Raw genomic sequence first — 26511 nt, 5'->3', positions numbered from 1 at the left:
AAGGACAGTAGTCATGCTTATACCAAGGAGAAAAAGGGGAGGGATTAGACCAATAGATCTTAGATCTTACTTCCTGTTTGAGATGATGGAAAGACATAGTTGAAAAGAGTTGACAATAGGAGATTTATGGAGGCAGAAGGCCTTTCATTCCATTCTAGCAAAGAAAGAGATAGAGGAAGGGCTACCCAAGGTATGCAAGATATATACACATTACTGTTTTGAATAAGGATCCCAGGAATATGGAATAACTTCTTACAGGAAAAATTATTTTAGCACAATGTTTTCATGTATTGATTAATATGCTGTGCTTACATTGCACTGACCCATATGTTCCCTGATCTCCATATCCCTCCTTACTATCGTTTCATTTGTTATCACAGGATAAGAAATATATTCCACTGATCTGAATTATTACTACCACCGAGTGTCAGGAGTCCATTCACATTCTGTTATTCCTGGAAGATGGTGGCCTCATACAACAGCACTGTACATATTTACTGAAATTCCTGGTATAGTCTTCTTTTTCAAGACCCAGTTAAAGGCAGAAAAATATTTATACTGAAATAGCACTTTTTAATCTCAAGATTAGGTTACTTGTTTTTGAACTTTCAAATCAGATTGAACCATATCTTGTTTAACATGGCAGAGAGTCTGCACAAATGGATCTGAACGTGGGATTGTGCTCCTTGATAGCAAAATTATGTTGTATGGTTGCGAGGCGTGGGCTATGGATAGAGTTGTGCACAGGAGGATGGATGTGTTGGAAATGAGATGTTTGAGGGCAATGTGTGGTGTGAGGTGGTTTGATCGAGTGAGTAACGTAAGGGTAAGAGAGATGTGTGGAAATAAAAAGAGCGTGGTTGAGAGAGCAGAAGAGGGTGTTTTGAAGTGGTTTGGGCACATGGAGAGGATGAGTGAGGAAAGATTGACCAAGAGGATATATGTGTCGGAGGTGGAGGGAACGAGGAGAAGAGGGAGACCAAATTGGAGGTGGAAAGATGGAGTGAAAAAGATTTTGTGTGATCGGGGCCTGAACATGCAGGAGGGTGAAAGGAGAGCAAGGAATAGAGTGAATTGGAGCGATGTGGTATACCGGGGTTGACGTGCTGTCAGTGGATTGAATCAAGGCATGTGAAGCGTCTGGGGTAAACCATGGAAAGCTGTGTAGGTACATATATTTGCGTGTGTGGACGTATGTATATACATGTGTATGGGGGGGGGGTTGGGCCATTTCTTTCGTCTGTTTCCTTGCGCTACCTCGCAAACGCGGGAGACAGCGACAAAGTATAAAAAAAAAAAAACATTGAATTCTCTTATTATCATTGAACAAAACTGTGGCAGCATTAGTTACTGTTGGTGATTTTTTTGCATTCAGAATTTTTTTTATGAATTACGTTATTTGAAACTCAAAATTATGCTGAAAAATAGATTTCATATTTCAGTGATATGACCATAACCTCACCACACCTCTCAAAGACTGATGTCATGTATATTTAGGTCCATCCAAGGTGACATATCTGTATGATTTTGTTTATTGAAGGAATGAGCTGTTGTTACATCACGTATGTTACCAGCAACTTGTAAGTCTTCACCCAGATTTTGTCATTTTGTGCACCACTATTGAATATTTGTGAAAAGGTAATTTTCGTTAGTATTGACATGCTGTCAGTACATTGAACTAGGTTATATGAAGAGGTCAAAGTACACCATGTTTGTGGATAGTAAAGTGCTGGATTCTGTACATTATACATGACAGCTAGAGAGTAAATATCTACAGATGAGGCTGTTGTTTGTGACACAACCTTGGTGAAGATATAAAAGCAATTAGGTTTGAATGAAATTGTATTTTGATGCAAATTTTATTTTCAACTTCGATTCCAAATATGTATTGCTGTCCATTATTGATAATGTTATTATGAATTCAATATTTTTTTTTGCTGTAAAAATTATGAATGGGAACTCTAGGCCTCTGTTACAAATCAACTTTATGTGTAAAATAGATGAGTAAGAAATACATATATTAATTTGAAAGTTCAAGTTTCAGTGCAATTCACTGCACTGGGTGGAGCATAGTAACATTTAGGAATGCATTGAATATTATCTCTTGCAACACACTGCTTCTCTGTGAAGAAGAGAGGATTAAAGACTTTGTAGTAATTATAATGTAAAGCAAAGATTTGGGGACCACATAGATATATTATCTAGTCATGTAATGAGTGGAATGATGATGAGAACTTTCTCCACACAAAACAGAAAATTAGATATGAAAATGTCCACCCTGTACATAAATGGATACTTGCATATTGCTGTATGATATGGTCACCATCCAAGTAAGGAAAAATTGTCAGAAAAAAATTCAGAAATACTTCACAAAAGCAAAATAGTAGGAGTGGAGCATTTGAATGATAATGAAAGGTTAAAAAGAACTTAATCTTTACAGCCGAGACAGAAATATACACTAATATATGCATGGCAACAGATTGAGGTATAAAAAACAATATGCTCTGACTAAAATTGTCGTACAAAGAAACAGTGGTTAAGTCTGCCGTGATACTGTGGGACAAACCAAGACTACATGAAGCAAAAGTATACTGTAATCCAGTGAAAAAGTTAGAATGACTTTATGCACTACCAAATGAAAGAAATCAATGAGATAAACACAGAAACATATAAAAGTTGATAAATGGCTCAAAACAGTTTCAGATGCACCCAGGATTGACAGTAATGTAATGCAATAAATATGATGCCAGAAAGAAATAGTTTTGCTAATCAAGCACAGTATGTGATGAGTACTATGTGCTAGCGTAACATAATGGCAAAATCTTGTAGTTATTAGGTTTTAGGTATGCTTCAGACAATCTGTATAGCATGAGACACCTGTGCAGCAGGATGGATTTTTATATTTGAGCACTTTCACACATATATATGACCCACCACTACATCATGGGTGTATGGGACATTATATTGACACCCATGTGTCTGTCTGTCAAAGGATGCTGTCTTGTTTGCACAATAATTCAAAAATGGTACATGATGGAGACTTCATACTTGCACAGTATGTATTGCCTGTGGATGTAACAAACTGATTAGATTTTGGGACATATATCGATTTGTATGTCAGGAGAATTATTTATTTGAATGCTATAAGTTGGGAATGCTGAAATGATGGAAAGTTCATTGCTATTACAAATGTATTGTATGCAAAGACATGTCATAGCATACAAATTCTGCAAAGGAATAAGCTCAGTTTTTATTTTCTTGTCATATTTTTGACTTGGTGTGGGACATCAAGCAACGTAAGTGCCTCTTCCCAATGGTGAGGAAGAGGGTGACAAGTTTCTTTCATTTGAAGTAAGTGATGTTAGTGATTCAGATACAGAATTATTGTCAGGGCTCATGTTGATCAGTTAGATATGAATCATAGACCTCAAACTTTAAAAAGATCCCTGTTTGTAAAACAGCATAATTTAGTTAACTGCAGGACTTCAGTGCACAGTCAGGAGATTTGCCTGTTTTACACCAATATGTATATGTTTTACACCAATACTGTTTTTACACCAGATACTGTATAGTCAAGAGACACTCTTTGTTTATGTCAGTTAATATTCAAGTAAAACTGTGTATCTGTATATCATATTTACAGTAATGCTCCCTTAATTCAAAACTAATCGGTGCACTGTACAAGGATGTTGGGTTTGGGAAGCAGTTACCTATTTTTACTGTACAGGAAGGGAGTTTTACACTCATGGAGCCCCATCTATTGAACACTCTTAAATTTATGTATGCTGTCTGCATCAGCTATATCCTTAGTCAACCTGTACCATTTTCCACCACTCTTATAGTTTTGGTTGCTCTTTCCTTATTTCTCTCCAGAACTGTCCACTGTCCACATCGTTGATCTCTTTTAAGAACTTGAAGGGTGTGATCAGGTCACCCCTGAGTCTTCTCTCTTCCAAGGTTGGTAAATTTAAAGCCTCCAGCCTTTCCATGTAGCTTATCTCTGAATATGTTAGCATCTTTTTTGCCCTACTCTAGATTTCTGTTAAGCTCTTTGTGCTTCTTTAGTTGTGGAGACGAAACCTGAGAAGCATATTCTAGTTTTGGATTTATTTATGATGTGATTGACTTGCCAAATATTTCCTTATCAGTGTACATGAAAGCTATTCTGATATTTGCCAGTGGATGGTTTGTCTCCATAATTATTCTCTTAATATGGGACTTTGGTTATATTTTAGGGATGATGTCAACTCCCAAGTCCTTCTCTCACCCAGAATATTGAAGCTTATTTTCTGCTAGGCAATAATCTTACTGAGACAGTCTTTGGCTTTGTCTTATCCTCATTCACCTTGCTTAGGTTGAGTTTCTATAACCATGTTTCAGATCAGCTTTGGAGTCTGTTGAAGTCCCCTTGTAAGCTGATGCAATTCTCTTTGTTTTTCACTTCCCTCATGACTGTTGCATCATCTGGAAACATATTCAGGAAGGATTCCATGCATTCATGTAAGTTGTTGATATTTATTTATTATTTTGTTTATACATTGTCGCTGTCTCCCATGTCAGCGAGGTAGCTCAAGGAAACAGAAGAAAGAATGGCCCAACCAACCCACATACACATGTATATACATACACGTCCACACACACACATATATGTACCTATGCATTTCAACATATACATATATATACATACACAGACATATACAAATATACGCATGTGCATAATTCATACTTGCTGCCTTTATTCATTCCTGTCGCAATCCCACCACACATGAAATGACAACCCCCTCCCCCCCACATGCGCGCGAGGTAGCACTAGGAAAAGACAACAAAGGCCACATTCGTTCTCACTCAGTCTCTAGCTGTCATGTATAATGCACCAAAACCACAGCTCCCTTTCCACATCCAGTCCCCACAAAACTTTCCATGGTTTACCCCAGACACTTCACATGCCCTGGTTCAATCCATTGACAGCACGTTGACCCCGGTATATCACATCGTTCCAATTCACTCTGTTCCTTGCAGCAAGTTGTTGATATAAATCAATAAAGAGTAATGGTTCCAAAACTGAACCTTGTGACTGTTGGTCACCTCAACCTATTTAGGAAAGGCTCCTCTAACATGTGTCCTGAGACAATTTTCTATCCTTTGTAGGAGTTTTCCACGTATTCCTGCTTGGTGATCCATCTTTTTGATCTGCCTCCTATGTGTTGCATTGTCAATGCCCTTTTGTAGTCCAGATACAGACAGTCCATCCAGCCTTTCCTTTTGTCCAGGACTGAGTTTACTCTTTTGTAAAACTAAGAGGATGGTTCAGCATGATCTTCTTTCCCTAGAACCATGCTATCTCTCACTTAGGAAATGTTTCCTCCGTAGAAAATCATTCATTTGCTTTCGGATAATATGTTTCATAACCTTACTCACCACATTTGTTGATGAGACCATACTATAGTTCAGTGCCTATTCCCAGTTTCCTTTCATATGTATAGGTATGACATTGCCCTTTTTAATTTTTTTGGCACTTTGCCTCTCTTCAGTGACAACTTGAACTGTACAGTATCTGCATGCATCTTTCACAGATATAATGAAACTTCAATCACGACCATGAGCCTTGTATGGTTCAAGTCCTTTAGTACTCTGTTGACACATTTTCTAGATATCTCAATGATTTTCAAAGCCTCCTTCCCATTCCATCTTGCTGGTTTTTGGATAATGGTGTTTTCCTCTGTGAAACTTTTGAACTTGTTATTCAGTACATCAAATATCTTTACATCATCCTTTATTCAGTACATGATATATCCTTACATCATCCTCTACAAGTTCTCCCCCTGAATGCCTTAACCTGATAAACTGCTTCCTAACTGGAAACTGTCTCATGAGGAATGTATGGAAAAAGGTTGGATTTTCTCTTGCCTTTTACACAATATTCCTAAGTTTCTTTGTTCCTCTTTTCTAATCCTGCTATGCTCTTTCCATGCTCTCTTATACTTAGCAGATACTGGCTGCGTAGAGTGCCTTCTATATATTTGCCACTACACATCTTTAAGCATCTTTGCATCTTTGCTTTACAACATCTTTTATTAATCCTTTCCCCTTTTTTTACCGTTTCCTTTGTATTAGTAGCTTGGGGTACCCATTTGTATACACCATTGTAACTTTCAGGAACATCTCAGCCTAAAGCCCTGGTTCTTGGGTACTGAATTCCATTTCCTAATCTCCACTGCCATAGACATTATTGAGGTTTGTGTAATTTCCAGTTATATCTCCCTGTTTCCTGCCTCACTTCATCTTTTAATGTCCTGTTTTACCACAGATTTGAGCATTCCATGATCACTTCTTCCAACTGATGTATCAAATATGATGTTTTCAACATCCATGCTAATATTAGTAATGTTTTAAAATGGTTTGGTCACATGGAGAGAATGAGTGAGGAAAGATTGACAAAGAGGATATATGTGTCAGAGTTGGAGGGAACGAGGAGAAGTGGGAGACCAAATTGGAGGTAGAAAGATTGAGTGAAAAAGATTTTGAGTGATCGGAGCCTGGACATGCAGAAGGGTGAAAGGCGTGCAAGGAATAGAGTGAATTGGAACGATGTGGTATACCGGGGTCGACGTGCTGTCAGTGGATTGAACCAGGGCATGCGAAGCGTCTTGAATAAACCATGGGGCCTGGATGTGGAAAGGGAGCTGTAGTTTCAGTGCTAATGACAGCTAGAGACTGAGCATGAATGAATGTGGCCTTTGTTGTCTTTTCCTAGCGCTACCTTGTGCACGTGTGGGGGAGGGGGTTGTCATTTCATGTGTGGTGGGGTGGTGATGGGGATGAATAAAGGCAGCAAGTATGAATTATGTACATGTGTATATGTGTATATGTCTATGTATGTATATATATATATATATATATATATATATATATATATATATATATATATATATATATATATAGGGAGGTAAATGCAAGAGTTTTGGAAAGAGGGGCAAGTATGAAGTCTGTTGGGGATGAGAGAGCTTGGGAAGTGAGTCAGTTGTTGTTCGCTGATGATACAGCGCTGGTGGCTGATTCATGTGAGAAACTGCAGAAGCTGGTGATTGAGTTTGGAAAAGTGTGTGGAAGAAGAAAGTTAAGAGTAAATGTGAATAAGAGCAAGGTTATTAGGTACAGTAGGGTTGAGGGTCAAGTCAATTGGGAGGTGAGTTTGAATGGAGAAAAACTGGAGGAAGTGAAGTGTTTTAGATATCTGGGAGTGGATCTGGCAGCGGATGGAACCATGGAAGCGGAAGTGGATCATAGGGTGGGGGAGGGGGCGAAAATTCTGGGGGCCTTGAAGAATGTGTGGAAGTCGAGAACATTATCTCGGAAAGCAAAAATGGGTATGTTTGAAGGAATAGTGGTTCCAACAATGTTGTATGGTTGCGAGGCGTGGGCTATGGATAGAGTCGTGCGCAGGAGGATGGATGTGCTGGAAATGAGATGTTTGAGGACAATGTGTGGTGTGAGGTGGTTTGATCGAGTGAGTAACGTAAGGGTAAGAGAGATGTGTGGAAATAAAAAGAGCGTGGTTGAGAGAGCAGAAGAGGGTGTTTTGAAGTGGTTTGGGCACATGGAGAGGATGAGTGAGGAAAGATTGACCAAGAGGATATATGTGTCGGAGGTGGAGGGAACAAGGAGAAGAGGGAGACCAAATTGGAGGTGGAAAGATGGAGTGAAAAAGATTTTGTGTGATCGGGGCCTGAACATGCAGGAGGGTGAAAGGAGGGCAAGGAATAGAGTGAATTGGAGCGATGTGGTATACCGGGGTTGACGTGCTGTCAGTGGATTGAAGCAAGGCATGTGAAGCGTCTGGGGTAAACCATGGAAAGCTGTGTAGGTATGTATATTTGCGTGTGTGGACGTATGTATATACATGTGTATGGGGGGGGGGGGGGGTTGGGCCATTTCTTTCGTCTGTTTCCTTGCGCTACCTCGCAAACGCGGGAGACAGCGACAAAGTGTTTTGGGAGCAGCTAAATGAGTGTGTTAGCGGTTTTGATGCACGAGACCGGGTTATAGTGATGGGTGATTTGAATGCAAAGGTGAGTAATGTGGCAGTTGAGGGAATAATTGGTATGCATGGGGTGTTCAGTGTTGTAAATGGAAATGGTGAAGAGCTTGTAGATTTATGTGCTGAAAAAGGACTGATGATTGGGAATACCTGGTTTAAAAAGCGAGATATACATAAGTATACTTATGTAAGTAGGAGAGATGGCCAGAGAGCGTTATTGGATTACGTGTTAATTGACAGGCGTGCGAAAGAGAGACTTTTGGATGTTAATGTGCTGAGAGGTGCAACTGGAGGGATGTCTGATCATTATCTTGTGGAGGCTAAGGTGAAGATTAGTATGGGTTTTCAGAAAAGAGAGTGAATGTTGGGGTGAAGAAGGTGGTGAGAGTAAGTGAGCTTGGGAAGGAGACCTGTGTGGGGAAGTACCAGGAGAGACTGTGTACAGAATGGAAAAAGGTGAGAACAATGGAAGTAAGGGGAGTGGGGGAGGAATGGGATGTATTTAGGGAATCAGTGATGGATTGCGCAAAAGATGCTTGTGGCATGAGAAGAGTGGGAGGTGGGCTGTTTAGAAAGGGTAGTGAGTGGTGGGATGAAGAAGTAAGAGTATTAGTGAAAGAGAAGAGAGAGGCATTTGGACGATTTTTGCAGGGAAAAAATGCAATTGAGTGGGAGAAGTATAAAAGAAAGAGACAGGAGGTCAAGAGAAAGGTGCAAGAGGTGAAAAAAAGGGCAAATGAGAGTTGGGGTGAGAGACTATCAGTAAATTTTAGGGAGAATAAAAAGATGTTCTGGAAGGAGGTAAATAGGGTGCGTAAGACAAGGGAGCAAATGGGAACTTCAGTGAAGGGCGTAAATGGGGAGGTGATAACAAGTAGCGGTGATGTGAGAAGGAGATGGAATGAGTATTTTGAAGGTTTGTTGAATGTGTCTGATGACAGAGTGGCAGATATAGGGTGTTTTGGTCGAGGTGGTGTGCAAAGTGAGAGGGTTAGGGAAAATGATTTGGTAAACAGAGAAGAGGTAGTAAAAGCTTTGCGGAAGATGAAAGCCGGCAAGGCAGCAGGTTTGGATGGTATTGCAGTGGAATTTATTAAAAAAGGGGGTGACTGTATTGTTGACTGGTTGGTAAGGTTATTTAATGTATGTATGACTCATGGTGAGGTGCCTGAGGATTGGCGGAATGCGTGCATAGTGCCATTGTACAAAGGCAAAGGGGATAAGAGTGAGTGCTCAAATTACAGAGGTATAAGTTTGTTGAGTATTCCTGGTAAATTATATGGGAGGGTATTGATTGAGAGGGTGAAGGCATGTACAGAGCATCAGATTGGGGAAGAGCAGTGTGGTTTCAGAAGTGGTAGAGGATGTGTGGATCAGGTGTTTGCTTTGAAGAATGTATGTGAGAAATACTTAGAAAAGCAAATGGATTTGTATGTAGCATTTATGGATCTGGAGAAGGCATATGATAGAGTTGATAGAGATGCTCTGTGGAAGGTATTAAGAATATATGGTGTGGGAGGCAAGTTGTTAGAAGCAGTGAAAAGTTTTATCGAGGATGTAAGGCATGTGTACGTGTAGGAAGAGAGGAAAGTGATTGGTTCTCAGTGAATGTAGGTTTGCGGCAGGGGTGTGTGATGTCTCCATGGTTGTTTAATTTGTTTATGGATGGGGTTGTAAGGGAGGTAAATGCAAGAGTCCTGGAAAGAGGGGCAAGTATGAAGTCTGTTGGGGATGAGAGAGCTTGGGAAGTGAGTCAGTTGTTGTTCGCTGATGATACAGCGCTGGTGGCTGATTCATGTGAGAAACTGCAGAAGCTGGTGACTGAGTTTGGTAAAGTGTGTGGAAGAAGAAAGTTGAGAGTAAATGTGAATAAGAGCAAGGTTATTAGGTACAGTAGGGTTGAGGGTCAAGTCAATTGGGAGGTGAGTTTGAATGGAGAAAAACTGGAGGAAGTGAAGTGTTTTAGATATCTGGGAGTGGATCTGTCAGCGGATGGAACCATGGAAGCGGAAGTGGATCATAGGGTGGGGGAGGGGGCGAAAAATTTTGGGAGCCTTGAAAAATGTGTGGAAGTCAAGAACATTATCTCGGAAAGCAAAAATGGGTATGTTTGAGGGAATAGTGGTTCCAACAATGTTGTATGGTTGCGAGGCGTGGGCTATGGATAGAGATGTGCGCAGGAGGATGGATGTGCTGGAAATGAGATGTTTGAGGACAATGTGTGGTGTGAGGTGGTTTGATCGAGTAAGTAACGGAAGGGTAAGAGAGATGTGTGGAAATAAAAAGAGCGTGGTTGAGAGAGCAGAAGAGGGTGTTTTGAAATGGTTTGGGCACATGGAGAGAATGAGGAGGAGAGATTGACCAAGAGGATATATGTGTCGGAGGTGGAGGGAACGAGGAGAAGAGGGAGACCAAATTGGAGGTGGAAAGATGGAGTGAAAAAGATTTTGTGTGATCGGGGCCTGAACATGCAGGAGGGTGAAAGGAGGGCAAGAAATAGAGTGAATTGGAGTCATGTGGTATACAGGGGTTGACGTGCTGTCAGTGGATTGAAGCAAGGCATGTGAAGCGTCTGGGGTAAACCATGGAAAGCTGTGTAGGTATGTATATTTGCGTGTGTGGACGTGTGTATGTACATGTGTATGGGGGGGGGGGTTGGGCCATTTCTTTCGTCTGTTTCCTTGCGCTACCTCGCAAACGCGGGAGACAGCGACAAAGTATAAAAAAAAAAAAAAAAAAAATATATATATATATATATATATACGTTGAAATGTATAGGTATGTATATTTGCGTGTGTGGACGTGTATGTATATACATGTGTATGTGGATGGGTTGGGCCATTCTTTCATCTGTTTCCTTGCTCTACCTCGCTAATGCGGGAGACAGCGACAAAGTATTATAAATGAATAAGATAAGATCTATTAATTATGGTGTACCTGTCCACCCTCATCCTAGTGTGCCCCGCGACATATCATTGCAGAAAATTTTCCCTAGATACACTGTTAAAGCTTATGTCTATGACTCCTTAACGGTGTACCTGTCCACCCCTCATCCTAGTGTGCCCCATGACATATCGTTGTAGAAAGTTTTCCTAGATACACTGTTAAAGCTTATTTCTGTGACTCCTTAACAACATGAGAATCCAAAGCCCCATCTGTCCCTTTAGAATTTGAATATCCCAGTATCGTTATTTTACTATCTAGCTTCTATCTATATCAATATTTCTGACACCTGTTCCCAAGTGGAACTCCCTCAAGGGATGGCCTCGGCAGTAGAGTCTCTATGACTAGTGAATAACAATGTCATTACTTTACCATCTCTAAGAAGTGAGTATTTCACTGCTTTTTGTATCATCCAAATAATTACTTCATTGTTGTCAGTTTACTGTATATTCATTCTGGTTTTTGCAATTCTTTGGAGGATTATATGATTATAGCAACACAGTGCTCTTCCCTACAGTTACTAATCCTGTTATGTTTTGTGTGAATGGGCCATCTTCCACTATGACTTGAAACTTCAAGCTCTCTTATTAAGAGGGATTTACATTCTCCTTCCTTTCTTGCTCTCATATATCCTTGTCGGCAGAACAGGTGAGAGCTTATCTCTGGTAAGCTTAGTTTCCATGACTGATGATATTAGGTGCACTGAATTTCAGTTGTTTACCATTGACCAATAATCCATCCGCTTTTGAATTTATTTACTTTCAGTCTGACTTTACCGTCTCCTAGCACTACTTCATTCTTGTCATTTGTGGCATTGCCAGTTTTATGTTTTCTGACAATAGTCTTTACTTTTCACCCTCTCTATCTTAGACTTGCCACACTTAATGAATATCCGACTGTAATCCACTGTGCATTTGATATTCTTAGCTATTCTAAGTACTCCCGGGCTTTATGACTCCAAGTCAAATGTAACCATAACTGGTCACCCCCTACATCTTAGTCATGACCTTCAATCCTTCACATTTCTTTTATTGTGGAAATCAGTTCTGGCATTGTATAGCCGAGAGCAATCTTGTAATATGCATTTCCTCCTTTTTTTTCCTTTCTTCCAGTTTAGGGGGTGAAATCCAGCACTGTACTTGTGTACTTGAAAGTTTTTATGTTCAGTTTGTGAAAAGAATTTCAATAGAATAGTGCTTCAACAATGTAATCTTTGTTGTTGTTATTATTGCTTGCGTGGCATGGCAGACACTTGGTAATCACTTCATTTGTGGTTGTCATCCATTGTCAGAAGTCATGCAAACCTCCAACTTCACTTTAGTAACACTTGAAAGCCTCAGATCAGATACTTATGAAACTTTTGTTTCCCAGCATCTAAAGAATTGAATTACATATATGTGTCATAGCTGTTGGCTCTTACAAAAGGCTTAACCTGTAAATTAATTCACCTCTTAACTTGAGGAAAATTCATCCTTTGGCCAGGAAAGTATACTAATTTGTTTCCCAGCATGTAGAGTTGAATGGTTTAAGAGCCATGGATGTAGTTTGACTTTAATTTAGTAATCAAGAGTTTTAACTTGGAACCTAAACTTACTCACAACATGAAGAAAACTCCACCTTTTGCCAAGGAATTAAGTAATTATTCTTTTAAGTATTTTCCAAATTGTTTTCCATCCATACTTACATCACATATGATATCTATGCTGCTCTGCAGGTGACACAAGCTCTCCATAGAACACTCTTAAAGTTTTGACACTTACTGTAATTACCAGCACGTCTCAACCATTTAGTACAGTTTATTTTATTTTGACCTTTAAACACTTTGAGCTTAACAAATAATAGATATAAATAGTGCTTTAGTAAACAAACATTAGGTACTGTACTCTTCATACTAGGAACTAAGGATTTATTGTTTGTTTTTTAAGTGGGCTTCATCCACACTAAAGGCTATTGACTTTCACTAAACAGTGATTATGTTAATATGCTTCAGTCAGTGTGGTAATGATATCATAACACATGAAATGCTCTTCAGATTTCAAATAATGCTAAGGTAAAGCTTCAAGGAGCCTGTTTGTTACTGAACTATTGAGTATGCCATTGTACTGGATAGGAGAGAAACGTTGGAATGGTTTATGGGAGTGCCACTGGCTTATCAGTCATTACTCAGTTTTCTGACAGACAAGCTGCTTGCTAGTCATGCATCAACTTGAAGAGAATTCCATAACCTAGAATGATGTATTTTTTTCCCTCCTGTAACTGAGACACTGGCAGGTTTCCAAAATATCTGGTATTTAGAATGTCTAGGTTTGAAGGGGGTGGGTATTACTATATTTGGTTGATTACTTAGTTTTGGGAGAGGTGGTTATATAGAAACTTTTATGACTGGGCATGGTGATTATGAATGTAAACAAGTGGTTAGGAGTGATGTAGATTCCTTTGAAAAAATTACCTTATCAGTATTATTATGGGAAAACAAGTGAACATCCAGGTATTAACTTGATGCAAAGCCTGTATTCAATTATTTGTAGTCATGGTTGACCATAAAGAGGAGGCATGAATTTGCTATAACTAATGATTTGGCTTTTGCAATCATTTTATTGTTTCACCTCTTAATGCAACTTACTGTTTTACTTTGAGAATGATGATATAAAAATATAGTTGTTAAATCATACTCATTGCAGAGACTTGATTTACAATTTTTTTTTATACCTATTCATGTTTATCCCATCCTTGATTTCTCATCATGTGATTTAGGATTTAGTGTAGGTGAAATATCAGTGTCATTGTACTTTATGTTAAGATATGAATAAGCCTGAGGGAGAATATTTTGTAGTGATGATAGTAGTGATATTTGAATTTTTCTCTATGCATAGGTGGATGAAGTGGAGCCAGGCTGCATTCGAGGGTGATCCCTCAGCGGCCATGATGGCAGGCAGACATATACCTCAGCCCACACCCCCACAGCCCATCAGACCTCAGGTGAGAAATTACCACAGTAGGATTTTTTTTTTCTTTTTAGTAATGACCATTAGATGTTACAGAAATTTTTTTTTATGAGTTAGCAAAAATTTTGACCTTGGAAGGGTTTCAGCAAGAAAGAGAAGCAAAGTGAAGTCACTTATTAAATGATGCTTGCTTATTTACTTCCTGCCTCAGGAATCCCTCCCATTTATATGAAACTCCCCTAGTGCTTACGAATTTGTTTATATTCACTTAATGGGACAGAAAATCAAAAAGTGTAGTACAGTATTGTGTGTGTATTGTTGTGTGTAGGTCATCTGGGCCATAAGTGTATGGTGTCTTCATTGTGGTTGTTGCATCATGGGCATGAAGGGTCCAAGGATGTGTTGAATCTTTATTTGTTATAATGAAGGGATGGATGGTGTCCAGAGCATAGATAGGAAAATAGTCATATATGAGACATATATGAGTCATATATGTCTGGAGAGAATAATTTTAGGTGGATGGTCTGGAGAGAGTAATTTTAGGTGGATGGCATTTGGTATATGAAGACTAAGGTGGGAGGGCAGTTGCTTAATGCTTTACAGGTCATTTCCAGTCATATGTGTTTTGTCAGTGTTTCGCTTGCTGATGTGTGATGTCGCCATGGCTTTTTACTTTCTTGTGAATGGGATTGTGAAGAAAGTAAATGTGAGGGTCTTGGAGAGAAGGGCAGGCTGAAATCATTTAATGATAGGTGAGCTTGGGAGGTAAGTCAGTTGCTGTTTGTTGATGACATAAGTTTGGTGGCAGACTTAAGTGAGAAACTGGAGAAGCTGGTTTTTGAGTTTAGGAGAGTGTATTGGAGGAGAAAGTTTAGACTTAGTGTGAAAAAAGGTAAGCTTGTTAAGTTTAGCAGTGGGAAGGGACAGGTCATTTGGAGTTTGAATTTTGAGAACATGAAGGAAGTGAGTTTTAGAGTGGGAGTGGACTTGTTAGCAGATGCACCCTGGAAACTGAAGTAATCACTAAGATGGGTGAAGGGTAAGCTCCTAGGTGTAGTGAGTTTCACTGAGGGGAAAGATGGGTATGGTTGGTAGTACAGTAGTCTTGATGATGATGTATCGATATAAGGCATGTGCAAGACAAAAAGTATGGAAGAGGATGAATTTGTTGGAAATGAAATGTTTGAAGGAATTATGTGATGTTAGGATGGTTTATGTAGTGAGAAATGACAGGGTAAGAGATTGGTGCAGTTGTAGGGATGGTATGGTTGAAAGAGCTGAAGAGGGTGTGGATGGTGAGGTTGAGTGAGGAAAGGCTTACTAAGAGGTTATACATGTCAGAAGTGGAGGGAACAGAGAGACTGGGGAGATCAAAGATGAGATAGAAGGATGGGATGAAAGATGCTGCGAGTGATCAGGACATGAACTTAGAGGAGGGTATGAGGTGCGCTTGGGATTGAACAGATCAGAGCATTGTAGTATACAGGTGGAGACAGCTGTCATTGGGCTAAGCCAGGTCATATGAAGAGATCAGGGGAAACTATGGAAAGGTTTTTAGGGCTTAGCTAATGATAGGGATCTCTAGTTTTGGTGCATTATAAATGACAACAAGGGGATGTATGTAAGCCAATGAGGCCATATTTTGGTCTGTTCCTGGCACTTCCTTCACATGTTGCAAATGGCATATAGATATGAAAAAGAATTATCATTATTGCTTTATATCATTTGTATTCACTGTTTCTCAATGTGATTGAGGTAGCATCAGGAACAGAATGGCTTTTCTTGTTCACATCCATTCTCAATCTTTCGTGCATAATGCACCAAAATCAAAGTCCCCATCCACAGCCAGACTATGCATGCCATAATTTGATTTTTCCTAACCATTTCATATGCCCTTGTTCAGCCCATTGACAGCACATTACCTCTTGTATACTCCATTGCTCTAAATTGCTCTATCCCATCCATGTCTCTCAACTTCTTAGATGTTCAGACCCCAACAACTTGAAGCCATTTTCACTCCATCCATCCATCTCTTTCTTGGTTTCCTCTTCCCTCATGCTCCCTTACTCATGACATGTATATCCTCTTAGTCAGTCTCTCCTTGCTTGTTCTCTCCATGTGATGAAACCATTTCAGTACACCCTGGCTTTGCTCACAGATATACCCCATTTACTGTCACCCCCGCCTCTTAACTTGTCATTCCATACATGCTCAACCATACTCATTCCACATATTGTCCTCAGACATTTCATTTCCACCACATTCACTCTCTTCCATTCTTTTGCATTCAGTGCTTAAGACTCATGCCCAACAGTACTGTTAAGACTACTATACCTTTATGTATACCTGTCTCTACCCTTACACCTTTATCTCTCCTTCCATACACTCTTTGATATACCCAGGACCTTTGCTTCTTTCCCACCTTATAATTCATCTCCCATAGTTTCATCCTCTGTCATCTCCCCTTCCAGGTATGTGAAGCACTGCACTTTTTTCAGGCTTTATCATTGAAACTAATACATAAAAACCAACCTGTCTTGCTCCCATGCTAAATCTTATTACCTTTATTCTTGTTAACTCTCAGCATCTTCATCACACACACTTCCTGAAATTTGATGCCAGCTTCTGTAATTTTTCCCTTGAATCCACCACCAGAGCCAAGTTATCTGTAAACTGCAGTTGATGCATCTCTCAGGTACCCCTACCCTCAGCATACTGTAGACCTGCCATTCTCTGTAACTCTGCCTGCCCATCCCTTATCGAATGCAAGGCTTTTACTACCTATGTTTTCACTAAACCTTTTTCATTGACTCTCCTGTCCTCTCTCCAAACACATCACCCATCTCTTCATTCTTCACATCCTGTTTACATCCACATATTTTGAGACACCCCAATCTGAGTCTTCAAGTAGGATGAGCTTTCCTCATTTGGCTCCTTATGGTCCTAGTTGTAGAAACTATCATTAGAAGGAAGGGAGGGTTTCCATACCCCTGCTTTTGCCACTGTAAGCTGCCTCGTACAGTATGTGGGAGATACATAGCCAGTTTTCTTACTCCACTGTCCCCAGGGATAAGGAAACTTTGTGATTTATGATAAAGAAAAATAATGATATTATTATTATCATTAAAGAAATTATTATTATAATTATTATTATTATTATTATTATTATTATTATTATTTATTTATTTTTTTTTATTATACTTTGTCGCTGTCTCCCGCGTTTGCGAGGTAGCGCAAGGAAACAGACGAAAGAAATGGCCCCCCCCCCCCCCCCCATACACATGTATATACATTCGTCCACACACGCAAATATACATACCTACACAGCTTTCCATGGTTTACCCCAGACGTTTCACATGCCTTGATTCAATCCACTGACAGCACGTCAACCCCGGTATACCACATCGCTCCAATTCACTCTATTCCTTGCCCTCCTTTCACCCTCCTGCATGTTCAGGCCCCGATCACACAAAATCTTTTTCACTCCATCTTTCCACCTCCAATTTGGTCTCCCTCTTCTCCTCGTTCCCTCCACCTCCGACACATATATCCTCTTGGTCAATCTTTCCTCACTCATTCTCTCCATGTGCCCAAACCACTTCAAAACACCCTCTTCTGCTCTCTCAACCACACTCTTTTTATTTCCACACATCTCTCTTACCCTTACGTTACTTATTATTATTATTATTACTGGAATTATCAAACTCCTGTCTATAGTTATGCCATAAGTGGAAAACTACATTTGATGGACTAAAAGGAGTGCTTCCTCCAAATGTTTGTAGTGAAGCTTTGAAGCTGCAGGAGCCCCATAAAGTTGTCCTGTCACTGTATGATTGATTTAGAAGAAAAAAATTATTACTATTGTTATTTTTATTTCATTTTATTATGTCTAATCACCGTTTCCTGCTTCAGTGAGGTAGCACCAAGAAACAGATGAAGAGTGGCACATCCACTCATATACACACATATATATATACATAAATGCCCATACACACACATATACATACATATATATTGTATGGAGGAGTGGTGATTAAGGGGATGATGGCAGGTACAAGTTTGTTGAGTGCACTAGGAAAGTTGTATGAAAGAGTGGCAATTGAGAGGATGATGGCATGCACAGACCTTACAGTTGTGAAGGAACAATGTATTTTCATGAATGGTAGAGGATGTATGGATCAGGTGTTTGCACTGAAGAGTGATTGAGGAATACTTGGCAAAACAAAAGGATTTGTATGTAGCATTTATGAACCTGAGAAAGCATATGGTAGGTTGAAAGATGTGCTTTATGGAAGGTGTTACAAATATATGGTATAGGAGGAAAGCTGTCAGAAGCAATGAGGAATTGTTTATCAAGACGGAAAGGCAAGTGTATGGGTAGGTAGGGAGGGTGGTGAGTGGTTCCAGTTGAAGGCCGGCAAGTGTCTGATGTCAGCATGGCTGTTTAATTTATCTATGGGTGGGGTGGTGAGGGATGTGAATGCAAGGATCTTGGAGAGAGGGGCAGATATGCTGTCTTTAGGTAGCGACAGGGTCTGGTGGCAGATTTATGTGAAAAACTGCAGGAGTTGGTGTTTGAGTCTAGAAAAGTGTGGGAAAAGAGAAGGTTGATTGTATATGTGAATAAAAGCAAGGTTATTACGTTAAGTAGGGCAAAGAAACATATTAGTTGGGATGAGAAAGTAAAGGGCAAAATTTGAAGGAATCTAAATGTTTGAGACCCGGGAGTGGACTTTGCAAGCAGAGGTGAGTCATAAAGTGGGTTAGTGGAAGTAGATTCAGAGAGCATTATGGAATGTGGGGAAAGAGATGTCACCAGCTAGGAGGGCAAAAATGGGTATGTTTGATGGTATAGTAATCCCATTGATGTTTTATGGATGCAAGGCATGAGGTATAAATGAAAATGAATGGAAGGGGTGAATATGTTGGAAATGTAATGTTTGAGGACAGTATGTAGTGTGAGGGGAGTATAGAAAAATGGCCAATGTTCAAAATGATCACCTTTGCTGTTCTAGTGTTGATTGTTGATTTTTATGTTTTCACAGTTTGATGTGATGTTCAGTTGGTATTAACACACTCATTGCACTGTACCACTATGTATTCTTTTTCTTTCTTTCAAACTATTCGCCATTTCCCGCATTAGCAAGGTAGCATTAAGAACAGAGGACTGGGCCTCTGAGGGAATATCCTCACCTGGCCCCCTTCTCTGTTCCTTCGTTTGGAAAATTAAAAAAAAACGAGAGGGGAGGATTTCCAGCTCCCCGCTCCCTCCCCTTTTAGTCGCCTTCTACGACACGCAGGGAATACGTGGGAAGTATTCTTTCTCCCCTATCCCCAGGGATAACCACTATGTATATGTCTTAATATTTTATTTTTCTTCATTGTGATTGATTCATATAGGAACGGAGTACCTGAATTGTCTGCTTCTGCCTTGAGGTGAAGTATACAACCATTAAGATGATTGTTGCCATTCCATGAATTGTTCTGAACATTACTGTAAAGCATAATTTTTTCATTCACTGATCAGTCTATGTTAACACTTCACAGAAGCTTGGGCGAGATATGCTTTTTTCTTATGTAATAACTTGTGAAGGTATGAAACTTTTACAAGATGATAGATATTAATGACAAAAATCTTTGATAATCATATTTTGTGACAAAAATACTTCCAGACGTCTCTCTACTTATACCTGACAGTACTTCTGACATACTTCATATTATACATACATACATATGTTTGAAGGAATAGTGGTTCCAACAATGTTGTATGGTTGCGAGGCGTGGACTATGGATAGAGTTGTGCGCAGGAGGATGGATGTGCTGGAAATGAGATGTTTGAGGACAATGTGTGGTGTGAGGTGGTTTGATCGAGTAAGTAACGTAAGGGTAAGAGAGATGTGTGGAAATAAAAAGAGCGTGGTTGAGAGAGCAGAAGAGGGTGTTTTGAAATGGTTTGGTCACATGGAGAGAATGAGTGAGGAAAGATTGACCAAGAGGATATATGTGTCGGAGGTGGAGGGAACGAGGAGAAGAGGGAGACCAAATTGGAGGTGGAAAGATGGAGTGAAAAAGATTTTGTGTGATCGGGGCCTGAACATGCAGGAGGGTGAAAGGAGGGCAAAGAATAGAGTGAATTGGAGCGATGTGGTATTCCGGGGTTGACGTGCTGTCAGTGGATTGAATCAAGGCATGTGTATGGGGGTGGGTTGGGCCATTTCTTGTGTCTGTTTCCTTGCGCTACCTCGCAAACGCGGGAGATAGCGGCAAAAAAAAAAAAAAAAAAAAAAAAAAACATACTAAATATTTTAGTAGGGTGAATTGTAATTCATTATGTTTTGACAACTATGGTTTAGTTAATCTGAAACCAACTTTTTTTTTTTTTTTTTTTTAGAATATTTTAGAATCACCCATCCACAGAGTACAGTGGTTCTTAGAACTGTTGCAGTAAAAGGGTTAACGAACTACATTAATAAATGATAAAGATGACTTACATACTGAATTGCCATTAAGAAAATTCCTTTTCTTTAGTTACAGGTTCAGGGCCAGTATATGGAATATGGCAGATCACTTGCTCGTTCCCAAGATGATGAGCAAGTGAATTACTTTTGCCAACGACCCCATAACGACAACGACTTTGCCTACCAGAAGGGGCATCGATGGGCCGTGGGCGATGATTCTGTCATCGATGTAAGTGTTATTTTTTTTTGGTTGTATTGATAATTTCATTACAGCCACAGACTACAAAAAACGTTTCTTTTTTCATTGATGATTTATAAGTCATTTATAGAATATTCTCAAAATGGTGTGGATACAGACATGTAATAAAATTTCCTAGCCCCTTTTTATTTGTATGCATCTTTTAGACTCATGATAGTTTACAGTTATACACCATTCCTTGATAATCATCAATTCCATTTTCATCATTACAGTATTTTTTATTATGAAATTTAATGGTAATTCTTCAAAAGCTATCAAGAGAGTATACAAAACACTGTAGATATGTATTACAGTTGACTAGCCCTTTGATTCAGTGGTCTTCTTTAAGGATATTTGGATTTGTGTTTATATTTTGAACAGTGGGGAATTATTCATTATAATTTACAGACATATTTAAGCACTTTCATCAAGGGTTTTTTTTATATTCTCACAGTTTTATAATGTAATTTGGGGAGGAAGTTGTAAAAGCAAGGTTAATATTGGTGGTTTAGGATACTTCTTTTTATTCTAATTTTAGGAGTATTAACCCAGTTACTGGAGGAGTCCTATTGTCCAAAGAGATCTCAAATAGTATGAAAAATATCTCTATAAGTTGTTTATTATTATGATTTACTAAAATATTTTCTAAACAAATTATATGTGTTTACATGTGCTACATGCCCTTTAACTTATGCTATGCTGCCAGGCATATTGAATAACCCAGGAGTATTTTCAGACATAGGAAGTGAGATGTGGTATTTTTGGAAATGTTTTTATCAAACAAATTTGTTACCGGGGGTTTTCGTCAGTAGTATCTATTATTGTGTAAGGTGGTACAGTTTCAAAAATTACTTCATAAACTGGGGGCACAGATCTCATACAGACTTCCTTGACATCTTCACATATACTGATGAGTATGTAGAAATATTTAGGTTGTAGAGTCTGAAAATAGTGTGTGCAGTGCCACAAGATTAACAGCTATATATATACACCCTGGCACCTGCAGTGAACAGAAAAAAATACTGAGGTTTATATGCCTAAGGTGCAGTGTTCATTAAAAAAGTTACTGAAATTTTTTTTCTTTCAAACATTTGCATCCCCCCAAGAAAAGGTTTTGTGTTCAGTGTTAATCCATAGATTATGAGAAAGAAAGTTATTAAAGGAGTTATCACAGCCACTGTATTTCAGTTTAACAAACCATTTTCCCTCTTTGTTGTAGTGGTGTCTCTCAGATGCTTTATAACATCAAAGTTAGAGGAAGGATAAGTAAATGACCATTAGAAATTGGTACCCGCCAGTTGTACCATGCATATTTACTTTCTTTTGCTTTTGACATCTATTGGACCACATCACTTTCTCCTTTGTCACCCTTTCTGTATATTTAACGTTGTCGTACATCTAATGATTCCAAAAGTATAGATTTCAGAAAAACTTTTGTGACTATTTCTTACTCTGATTTTGGAAGTCTGCTATGTTTACTCTTCTGTATCTATCTGGATTATTTTATTTGTTAGGAGAGCCTTGTTTGCTTACTTTGTGAACTTTTCCTGTTGTAAATCCTTTTGGCATTTGTGTTCATGATTCCTTTCATAATCACTTTCCCTTTTTCCTGGTTCAACATCATGTGGAAAGCAAGGTTTTCTGTTGATTGTGGTTCACTCCTTTTTATGTAAATGTAGTCATTGACATGTTAGGACAGGAATTTCATTGAACACATTTTGAAGATTTATAGATCTTCATATTTTTCGTTTATCTTACAGATCCAGATCGATTTCCCTGCAGTTGATATCACCATTACTGTCCTTATTAAAATTACCATCGCTAAATGGGTTCCCTTTGCTGCCACTTGCATCTTTCTGATTGTCTTCATTTATTTCACTGAGTATATGACTATTGCTTAAAATCTTTTTATAGGGCTGTATATGAACGATAAGACTGGCTTTTCTCAGTTACTTTACCACAATAATTGTTTAAGGGAACCTTCAGCTGTAGTTCCCCAAACTTTAGCTTGGCCAGAACTCTTCCTGTGTTCTGGCTTTAGTGCCTTCAGAACATTTCTAAAATTTCTGGCTTGGTCTTTCTTAGTTTCAACTTTCATCTGCAATTGTTTAGATCCACTTTCCCTGTTGGCACCCTTATTGCATCTTTTTCCTTCTGATAGGATTTGTTGTCTCCTCAGCAATCCGCTTCAGTATTTTCATTTCTCTGCACCTACTTTGGTCTTTTCGGCATTTAATGGTGTTGCCTCTTTAATAGTACTTTCAAATTATATCATTTTGCTTTTCATTTACTTTAATAGTACTTTCAAATTATATCATTTTGCTTTTCATTTACTTCACTTTAGTCCAAATGACTTGACTCCAGCATAAGTGATTACAGTTCAGTGATTACCTAATTGATCTACACTGCCAGATATTGTCTCACTTTATCTTTTCTTGCTTTTCCATAACCTCTCTGAGCATAGAGAGAGACATTAGTCCTACTGGATTTGTAAAATTTCTTGCCTCTGGACAGAACCTTTTGAGTATTAGAGAGCACTTGCTTGTTGATGGATTAAAACATGATTTTATCTCTCAAGCTGAGTTTATCCCTGGTTATTTGCCTTGTTTGATCATAATATGACATATGAGCCCAGCATATACTTATTGATTGGGACTGAGCAACCATACAGTATCCTGCTGAGGCCTATGAAATCAAGATGTAGAGGTAAAGTGGTATGAAGCATTATGTCACTTTCATCCTTTACTTGCTTTGGTTGGCACTGTGCATTTAGAGCCTAGTGATGTTGGTAGGGGGTTTAAAGACAGATCTTAACATAGCCGAAGAATCCCAAGCCCATTTTAGTATATAGTGGGTTATGGGATCCAATTTGGAGGGTGTCTGCCTAGGGGAAGTCTCTGCAGTCCCCCATGGGATTATTAACCTTTGTAACTTCATTGCAGATTTGTTATTTACAATACAAGAACCTTAGTTCATGTTGTTGTAAAGTATGGGTTACAGACGGTGATTACTATTTATGTATTGTAAGGAGAAATTTTTGTAGTTATGTTGCTCCATCTTCTGCTATATATATTTATATTCTTTTCTTTCAAACTATTCGCCATTTCCCGCATTAGCGAGGTAGCGTTAAGAACAGAGGACTGGGCCTTTTTCCATTCAAACTTACATCCCAACTAACTTGTGCCTCAACCTCGCTGAACCTATTGACCATGCTTTTATTTACATTTACTTTCAACTTTCTCCTTTCACACAAACATCCAAACTCAGTCACCAACTTGTGCAGTTTCTCACTGGAATCAGCCAGCAGTGCTGTATCATTGGTAAATAACAATTGACTCACTTCCCAGGCCCTCTCATCCTCAACAGACTGCATACTTGCCCCTCTCCCCAAAACATGCATTTGCCTCCTTCACCACCTGATCCTCTTTTCCTGCTGGTACACATGCCTTACACCCTTGATAAACCATATACCGTTTGTACACGTACATATTATACCCCAGCTTATGTCAGGTATCTGTTCTCTGGCCATTCCCAAAGGGGAGGATGAAAAGTTGGGTTGAGCCAGCTGTTCTGTATGAGAATCGAACATGGGCCCATTAAATTGTTGACTCAGTGCTAACCATTGTACTGCACCACAGAATTTTTTTTCATTGTTGGAAAGGTGTTTTAAAGTCTTGGTTATTTGTTGTTATTGTTGGAAAGGTGTTTTAAACTCTTGGTTAATGACCTCAAAGATGAATTGTAACAAGAGCTCTGGTTACATATGCAAAGCCCTCATGCACATATTGCCAAATGTTACAGAACCTTGGGTTTTGGTGAAGAAGCCTGAATGTTCATATGGATTGTTTTCCTAAAGTCTGTAGCTTTAAAGTTTTATTAATTAAGATTTAAGGACTGAGTTTTTGTCTTGGTTTCAAAGAAACTAGTTAGTTTTTCCATTATAGTTACATCATAGGTCTGTTTTTGCACTTATGTAATCTTAGTTTATGCACTGTTTTTGTAATGTTTTAGCATAGTTTTTATATAGCATATCGTATGCATAGTTTTTCTCATATTTTCGCTTAGGAAATGAGTTTTGTTTTCATTTAGTTCTGTTGAGGTGTTAAGTTAAAGTATGCTAGGTCCCAAACTCAGAGTTCTTTGGATCGAAATCAGCCCCTGCTTGACTCACAGCTTTACTGCTATTCATATGTATGGGGGATCTTGTGGGAAGTTTTGGTTGTCCTGAAATCGATTTGTTTCCATGCTCTGAGATTCAGCTTGTTGTGTGTGTGTGTGGGTGTGTGGGGGGGGGGGGGAATCTTCATATGATCCTCATCTACCAACCTTATTCTGTGCAATGCGCAGAGGAGGGGAATCCTCATGTATGCAACTCATTTTGAGTGGTAAACAAGTGTTTTAATCCCCATGGGGCAAGTGCACTCTGTTTCTTCAAAATCCTGGAAAAATCCGTTCATGCTGCTCATCCATGGTTGAGTAGGCCTTTCTTTCTAAGTATCGTGCTTTTCAACCTTATTGTCGATCTAATTGTCATCTTGCATATAGCTTACCAAAGCCTCTCCGATATCGATTTGTGTTGACAGACTGCGTTGTCTTTCGTGAATTTTATTCGTTATTTTGCTTTAACATACACTTTAGGTATGTATCTTATTAGCATATATACATACTTAACAGCTGCGTGATATTGTATGATATTGCTAATGGTAGTATATTTTTATCAGTCTATGGTACACATTTGATCTCATGTCTATACTGTATGCCAGTGAAAGTTAGACATATATTATATATCATAACTTTCACAAAGGTTTGATGCGTTGGTAGTATAGGCTATGGATGCAAGAGGGTCTAAGCAGATGGAGCGGGGAGAAGCCTGGTGGTTGCCATGGCGATGGCGTAAACAAGTGGGCGCCCTCCCGCCACTGGAGGCTGCCGTTGCCTTGAGCTGGGTGAGCGTGGGTGTCTGACCCGCGTCTTTGTGTCGCGAGGGCCCAACTCGCCACCCTCTACCACTTAACCAACCTCTGTACTTTTATCTTGGATTAATGTTATAACTCATTTTGTAATGTCACCACTTACCCATTGTATGGCGTATGTGGATAAGCATTCATATTTTTTGGTCAGAAATAGTATAGACTTCAAAAGCTCACAGGGAAAATTACAAGCACTCGTCATTGTCATGGCAGGAAGAATTGAACGTAGATAGATCGATACCAGGGGCTCCTAGGTTAGAAGTCTATATATCTATCTAGCTATGTTTATCTATCTATGTGAATCTATATGTCTGTCAATCTATATCTATCTATCTATCTATCTATCTATCTATCTATCTATCTATATATATATATATATATATATATATATATATATATATATATATATATGTATATATATATTTTCTTTCAAACTATTCGCCATTTCCCGCGTTAGCGAGGTAGCGTTAAGAACAGAGAACTGGGCCTTTGAGGGAATATCCTCACCTGGCCCCCTTCTCTGTTCCTTCTTTTGGAAAATTAAAGAAAAATAATGAGAGGGGAGGATTTCCAGCCCCCCGCTCCCTCCCCTTTTAGTCGCCTTCTACGACACGCAGGGAATACGTGGGAAGTATTCTTTCTCCCCTATTCCCAGGGATGATATGTATATATATATATATATATATATATATATATATATATATATATATATATATATATATTTTTTTTTTTTTTTTTTTTTTTTTTTTATACTTTGTCGCTGTCTCCCGCGTTTGCGAGGTAGCGCAAGGAAACAGACGAAAGAAATGGCCCAACCCCCCCCCCCCCATACACATGTACATACACACGTCCACACACGCAAATATACATACCTACACAGCTTTCCATGGTTTACCCCAGACGCTTCACATGCCTTGAT

The 26511-nt window shown here is 39.0% G+C and overlaps 1 protein-coding gene across 13 annotated transcripts in view; it reads left to right on the top strand.

Annotated features, from left to right (window-relative positions):
* The window catches only part of pum (pumilio), a 522382-nt gene that overhangs the window by 2348 nt on the left and 493523 nt on the right, over window positions 1–26511 (top strand). For 9 of the 13 annotated variants that reach the window (XM_071664569.1, XM_071664578.1, XM_071664577.1 and 6 more), the window contains exons 2-4: window positions 4381–4500; window positions 13855–13960; window positions 20455–20613. In XM_071664569.1, coding sequence (XP_071520670.1) covers window positions 4499–4500; window positions 13855–13960; window positions 20455–20613 — 267 coding nt within the window. In that variant the 5' untranslated portion in view covers window positions 4381–4498. The remainder of the gene's footprint in view (window positions 1–4380; window positions 4501–13854; window positions 13961–20454; window positions 20614–26511) is intronic. The other 4 variants (XM_071664573.1, XM_071664568.1, XM_071664574.1 and 1 more) reach the window with 4 other exon arrangements.

Source organism: Panulirus ornatus, chromosome 9, assembly GCF_036320965.1.
Source record: "Panulirus ornatus isolate Po-2019 chromosome 9, ASM3632096v1, whole genome shotgun sequence".
NCBI classification, from domain to species: domain Eukaryota; kingdom Metazoa; phylum Arthropoda; class Malacostraca; order Decapoda; family Palinuridae; genus Panulirus; species Panulirus ornatus.
This window is presented reverse-complemented; position numbering and strand designations above follow the sequence as displayed.